The sequence below is a fragment of the Daldinia caldariorum genome (genome assembly GCF_022478825.1).
Source record: "Daldinia caldariorum strain CBS 122874 unplaced genomic scaffold F4812scaffold_1, whole genome shotgun sequence".
NCBI lineage: Eukaryota > Fungi > Ascomycota > Sordariomycetes > Xylariales > Hypoxylaceae > Daldinia > Daldinia caldariorum.
Genome location: NW_025953037.1, coordinates 2,858,923 through 2,865,921, shown reverse-complemented (window position 1 = coordinate 2,865,921; position 6,999 = coordinate 2,858,923). Strand labels below are relative to the sequence as shown.

General features: G+C 49.0%; 2 protein-coding genes across 2 annotated transcripts; both read left to right on the top strand.

Moving 5' to 3' along the window:
- Window positions 1-909: 909 nt before the first annotated feature.
- F4812DRAFT_31814 (uncharacterized protein) lies at window positions 910-4,002 on the top strand. The gene is made up of 2 exons (XM_047931405.1): window positions 910-1,177; window positions 1,330-4,002. The coding sequence occupies exons 1-2, from the start codon at window positions 1,171-1,173 to the stop codon at window positions 3,945-3,947; spliced, it is 2,625 nt and encodes an 874-aa protein (XP_047795234.1). The 5' UTR covers window positions 910-1,170; the 3' UTR covers window positions 3,948-4,002.
- Window positions 4,003-5,472: 1,470 nt separating this feature from the next.
- F4812DRAFT_410887 (uncharacterized protein) lies at window positions 5,473-6,749 on the top strand. The gene is made up of 2 exons (XM_047932569.1): window positions 5,473-5,856; window positions 6,185-6,749. The coding sequence occupies exons 1-2, from the start codon at window positions 5,710-5,712 to the stop codon at window positions 6,386-6,388; spliced, it is 351 nt and encodes a 116-aa protein (XP_047795233.1). The 5' UTR covers window positions 5,473-5,709; the 3' UTR covers window positions 6,389-6,749.
- The last annotated feature ends 250 nt before the right edge of the window (window positions 6,750-6,999 follow it).

The following is a 6,999-nucleotide window of genomic DNA, read 5'->3' as shown; positions in this document are numbered from 1 at the left end:
TTTACGTGCATGTGGCTAGGTGCCTAACCTGAACTTTGAACGGCCTGGCGCCTCAGTTTGACAAATACACTTTTGGAGCTAATGTGGCTGGTGATTGTACGAAATACCTCCACAAACATAAGTGCACGGGGCCATGAGGTACCTAGAATTACCCCACGTACATAACTTTTGAAAGAGCAAAGGTTCATCTCATTAGGTACCACCTACAATTTAGCATTCATAAGGGTGCAATTGATATTTTTATGAAAAGGCACATATTTTATTCATATGCGCATAATAGAAGCTGTTAATAAAAAAAACTATTATTGAGAATAAGGCGTGCTTACCTGTCAACCTACTACAGCCTACAGGTAGGTAGGAAGTTGCTTTATACACATTCGTATATTAAGGTAAGTACTCCCAACCTGCCAAGAGATGTGCGGGGAAGCTGCTTTAGGTAGTACCTAACCAACCTGGTATTAGTAACCTGAGCCACAAGGCTAAGATGTTAGCTAACCTGCTAAACAGCCTGCCTGGTCTGCCAGCCTCCGTGATTCCATCTCTTCTAAATAGAAGATCCGAAGGTCCGTGCACAACCGCCGCTGTCTTTTCATAGAATGTTTCCCCATTTTCAGCATCAAAAACTCTCCACTCGTGACAATTTCCCATTATAATAACTCCCTCCTCAGCATTCGGAGGGCCACGTCACGACACGACAAGACACGACACGACACGATACCATTCAGAGCCTCATAACAAGGTTCTTACCCGACGGTATCAACCTTTTTTTTATATCCGCCCGCCAACAATAAGTAGGTGTTGTCGCGTCACCGGCAGTTTGGATTCTTCGCAACTATATCGCTCGACAGTATTTTACTAGATTTCTCCTTTTTTTTTTATCTTCGCCACTTTGGTCCAGCAAAATACATTCTACCAGTGCCCAAAGGAAAAAGGCTAGGTCTCTTTTTAAGTGCTAAAAGAGCTTGGAGGTCATATTCTGGTTACTTTTGCCTTCGCCTTCTGGTCAAATCATAGATCAACCCAGCTCCGTAGAAGTCATGATTGTCTGAAGAGTGCTGCCAATATCTAAAGTCGCAACGTAGACTCACTCTTACAACGCCAATCAACTAAAACAATCCGTACTGCAACTTGACCTGAATCCCCCTAATTTGCATTCCGTCAACCTCCAATATGTCTGGTAAGCGTACCACCTGCCACAGTTCTGCAACAAGCAGTTTGGCGCAAGTCCCAGTTGACACGTCCAAATACCTGTTACTATATACGTTCTGTTACTTCAGACATAGCTATGAAGTTTAAACCACTCGCTAACGCGTACACACATCTTTATAGGTGAACCAGAGCCTCGTCGATCTGTGCGAGCCACAAAAGGGCAACACACGAAAGTATTCGACCAACTCGAAAACGGGCCAGAGCCAGCTAAGAGACGCCAGACCAAAAAGAACAGCAAGAAGGCGACCGAAAAGGACGAGAAACAAGAGGAGGATGAAGAGATCATCCGTTGCATCTGCGGTGCTACCACGCAGGACGATGATGACACGAACGAGCCGTGGATTGCATGCGACAAGTGCGGCGCTTGGCAGCACAACGTGTGTATGGGCATGAGTGTTTTTACGGAAGATTTAACTAGAGATTACTTCTGTGAACAATGCGCGCCCGAGGACCACAAAAGTACCCTGGAGGCTATGAAGAAGGGTGAGAAGCCTTGGGAGGATCGTAGGCACAAGTATGAAGAAGAGAAGAAGCGCAAAAAAGGGGGTAGAAAGAGCAAGGGAAAGCGTGTAAGCGACCCCAAGGACCGAGCATCACCGAGTGCATCCAGCGCGAAAGGAAAGGCATCTACCCCTGACGCGAAAAAGGATGAGACTACTCCTGAGTCGGCTTCAAAGGGCAAGCGCAAGGCTCGAGATCAGTCGCAAGGACCACAGAGCAAGCTTCGCAAGGTTTCAGAGGTACAAGCAGTTCCATCAGGTCCGGCATATACGCCCCCTGATGATCTGCCCGAGAGCATACAGAAGCTTGAGGGACCTCGAAGACAAGCAGCATTAGGCTTACAGAAGTCTCTTGATGTTGCTGTTGACCTTACTGAGAAGAAGAAGCTGTATACGCTCCCCGAAGGCTCATCCAAAAAGGATGTTACTGAACGGTTAGCTATCGAGATTGAACGAGCCTTTCAAGATACTCATCCGAATACCTCTCATAACGCATCTCAGCTTCGCGCACTGTTCTTCAGTCTGAAAAACAATCTGGAACTTGCTAGTCAGGTCCTGAATAGGTCATTGCCACCTACATCCTTTGTCGTGATGACTGGTGACCAGCTTGCAACTAAGGAGCAGCAGCGTGAGACGGCCGAGATGAAAGCGCGGGCGGAGAAGCAATCCATTCTGATTACTGACGATGGCCCCCGGGTACGACGAACTCACAAAGGAGAGGAAGTTGTGGAAGTGGACCACCTTGCAGTTGAATTAGACGAGGCCCCGTCTACTCTTCGCCGAAAGGGTGTTAGAGAAGCTAGTGAGGCTGCGAATGCGAGCAACGAGGCGGCTGCATCATCGGCGGATGGAGGGGCATCTCCTGCAAATACTGGCAGCCTTTCTAGCTCGTCAGCGGTGCCTCTTCGGGTTGATACCCAGACACACCAGCAATCGCCCAGAAGATCGGATTTTGATATTGGCAAAGTTTTCTCGAGCGTGCGCTCTCCTTCGGTATCTCATCAAAGACGAGCCTCTACACAAGTTCAGTCGGCAGGTCCCGGCGACGATCCTGAAGTTGACCGACTACTCCAGGAAGATGGTAACGAGTCTCCGCCATACTCACCGACCGAGCACGTCGACCCTGATATCGTGTGGCGCGGTCCCCTTGTTATGACCAACGTGGCCGAGGTTGATACCGTAGCGAGGTATGCTGGTGGCGCCGATCTTAGCAAGGTTAGGAACATTGCATGGAAAGACTTGATACCGCCCCTTCTCACCGTCGCCGGACGTATCGCAGAAGAGAAAGCTATTCCGTATCTTTGCGGGTTGAGATATAACAACCAGGTAGACCTAGTCATTACTAGTTTGTCTCCGAGTCACCCCACGGACCCCGCCGCACGAAAGCAATTCTCGGCTGTCATTGAATACTTCCAATCTAAGAAACGATATGGAGTTGTTGGCGAGAAGAAGCTAGGCAATGTTAGAGACACCTACTTGGTCCCCGTAGCGGAAGGCGACGGCCCGATCCCAGAACCATTGCAAAACATTGGAGATCACCTCATTCCTCTGAAGCGTTCCGAGCCTATGCTCCTAATGATCTTTGTCTATCGCGACGAGAAACAGGCACAGATTCCGATCGACCAACAGCGTTCAGAGCTACAGAAAGCGACCTCGGCAACACCAACTCAAGGTACACCAATGCCGCCGAGACCATCGCTTTCAGGTCCGTCGTGGTCACCTGCAACACCTCAGGGACCCTTCGGTACCCCGACTTTGCCTCAGCCGCAATACAGTCAAACGCCGATTCCGCCTCCTAAGATCCCAGGCCATCCGACACCAGTAGTGCCGCCCCGCCAGGCGCCACCCGTATCCGCACCCGCACCCGCACCTGTGCCGGCACCCGCGCCGCAAGTTGCCCAAGACCCTATGGTTCCGGCTTTACGAGCTGCACAGGCTGAAGGCGAAATGAAGGCTCGACAAGTACTTGGTCCTCTGTTCTCGAGCTCAACCGTGGCCTTCCTTCTTCCTCATGCGGCTCGTATGAAGGAAGGCGAGTGGACTGCCGTTCGTAGAGCCTTAGAGCGTGATCCACGCGCTCGTGATGATCTACAGCTTCTGAGTAAGCTTTTGACTGAAGAGGGTAACAACCACCGTAAGAATGGTCCGCAACCCAACCCAGTCCCTTCTGGTGTCGCCCAGACTACGATTGCCGCGACAATTGAAGGTTCGGCACCAGCAGTCCAGCCTAATACGTAACCCTTCCCATTTATCGATCAACAGAACAATTCAATGCGGATATATATGTATTCTGATTCTAGTGGCTAAAATCGACCACTGCGGTTAATGCGGTATGGGCTACGAGCTCTTAAGACGGTTTGATTCTTGATGGTATACCCGCCCAACGACACAGGATTCGCATGGCATACCAGTATGGTTGGCACTGGAGGGAGCCTGTGGCACCCTTGAGCAAGAAATTCCAATCATAATAGACACCATTTATCTTTCCAACTTCTATCACATCACTCGCTTTGTTCCATTTCGCTCTAGCTTTCATATGCGTCTGCGTTGAGATGCTGCCCTGCATCTTGACGAGACAACGATCAGGACCCGCAAAGGTTACGCTTTCGAGGTAGCTTACATGCACTCAGTGACCCAAGATCCAGAGGCCTTGAACTTTTTTTTTCACTCTCTTGCGTTATTTGAGTAGTAGTCGGATTGAATTGTAACTCATCGATATACTATATGGACGATAGTACCTGTGAAACACTCTACTTTGGCCCTTTCCAACATTGAAATCGGTGTACAGAGCCCGGTGATTCTACTTGACACAGATACGTGTCAGCGTGGTCATCATCCTGCAAGGATGACAGGTATCTCAACGAAGAACAGATTCAGGCTCCAACGCCAATCTTTGAGCAATGTTTAAAGTAAGTTCAGGACTACGCACCACCTAGACTTTGATCAGAGTAGATGTTAACATATTAACAGACAGCTCGAATTTCCGTGGTGTCCAAGACGCCGTTCTCTTCTTAGTTCGATATCGAGTTTAATACTCGGAGGGAACTCTTCTTGTTGGTTAAGGGATTCAGGAGAAAAGGGAAATATTGCTATAGCTTAATGTCTCTACGAATAAATGGCCCAATCCTGTGGCTTTCAGATTTACGTCACGGACATAATAATTGAAAAAGGAACAAAATGAACCAAAAAAAAGTTTGAGTCTATGTACGTTTGTGATCAGGGACGATAATGGTCAAGTGAAATTTCTCAATCCCAAATGTTCGAACTTCGAAGTAACTGCCACGTCGCCGTACTGGGTTTATCATGGGCATATTAAGCTCAACATGCCAAAGGCAAGCCAAGCCCATGTCGCTAGAAGTAGCTGCGGCTATTCCATTAGTTAGTAAGGTCTTGAAGTTACATGGCATTCTACATGCATGTGTCGTGACCCGACATACATCAGACGTAACATCTAGAGCTAGTCATCGGGTTGCATAAAGCCCATCTGGGGGAATGGACTTTCCCCGTACTGCTTACCCCAGACCAGCACATCATTTCTAGTGCATCTATCTTAGGTAGGTAGCTAGCTCTTATGTGCTCGAGCTATATCTCCATCCCTATCATCTTGCAGGATATACGTGTCCTCTTCCCCCAGGTTCGATCGATGTCGTCAACATAGTTAGTTGGACTAGACTAAGCTCTCTCGCTTATAGGGTGCTAACCTAGTAGTGTTGACGCTTCAACACCAGGTCTCTGCGGGGGGAGCGTCTTGAGGGGAGGGGGAGGGGAGGTCCTGCGATCTCGAAGATGGCGGCTTGGAGGGCCGCTGGTCCAAACTTGTAAGTTAAGTCCGTTGGAATGAGAGCCTAGCTACCTCGGACGTGTTACCACTGACGGAGCCGTCTCCTACGGCTTTTGATGAGGTATTTTTGCAAGTGGTACCAGCATATATGACATGTAGGCATCCAAGGTATATTTCGTCTAGATAACAGCAGCCTTGTTTTTTCTTCTATGCCTTGTAATGCAGTTTGGCTGGGGAGACATACCCCTCGCTCGGTTTCTCGGTTTCTCGCTTGCGACTTTGCCAGCTCATCCAGTTCCTCGCCTGAGGCCAGGCTCCCGCGAAAAGGACAGTATTACATGTACGTGTGCTCGCACTGAAGATCTACTACAATCGAGCTCGTCAGCAGGACAAGTCCCAAGCTCCTAACGCGCGGTACCAGCGACTAGGTACCTACTCGTCACAGGGCTCGACTCCCCAGAACGTCATGGCGATTTATTGGAGCGGGATGTCCCCGAGGTGTCTAGATGTTCGCCCGGCTTAATAGCGTTCGGGATACCGATGCGGTATCGTACCAACCCAGACCCCGGCCGCGTTCTCGGCTATGCCAGCGTAGCGCACAGGACAGGACAAATAACAGCCGCATCTCTCATCACACATAGGTACGTTCGCCTCGAACTCTTTTGTTTTTGTCTTTTCTCTCCGTTTTACGTACCGTATATTTGGAAATTTGCCACGCTCCCGCCTCGTTCAATCCCAGGCGACGATGATCCCTGACGCTAGTATAGCTGCCCGACCGCAATTAGCGCGGGCGTGGGGAAGTTTCACGTTCGATCCTTGTGCCTGGCTATGTCTACCTAACCTAACGTACCTGGTATTTACGGTTCTGCGGCAACTTAGAAAGATGGAAGAAAGCTGAAGAAAGTTGAAGAAAAAAAAAACCTGCTCGGAAGGGGAGACACAGGGTCGGGGTCTAGGTTTGATAGATAGGTACCTAGAATTCTTTCGGGTACGAACGTTTATTTCTCTTTTTGCGGATCTGCGTTGCCATTACATTACAATATACTACGGGCTACCTAAGACGAGGGTCTAGGCGGAACCGGTCTCTTGGTCTAGAATTCCTTACATAGCAATATAGGAGATTTATCTTCTGCGATCTGCGAAAGGCTGTTATCCAAGGTGTATAAAGATCGGCTTTTAATAGAGGCGTCTTTGTGAGTATTATACGTCTGATATTAAGAGATTCCGCCACAACCCCCTCCCTCCCCTCTTCTCCTCTGTAGTTGCCACTCGCCCCGCCCCGCCCCTATTCAGGCTTTTGGAGGAATGTCAATTGGACAGAGATTGAGGCTCGGAGCGATCCGAAAGTTAGGGCATCGAGGCCGGCACTTGATACGCTATTTCCGTAACGAGTTTTTCCGATCTTGGCTCTGTAAATAAATGTACCATAGTAAAGTTACATGCCTAATGTACGTAGGGTACACACCTAAGTTACCTAGGTACGTAAGGTTGGCTGCCTGCTTCGAGGTA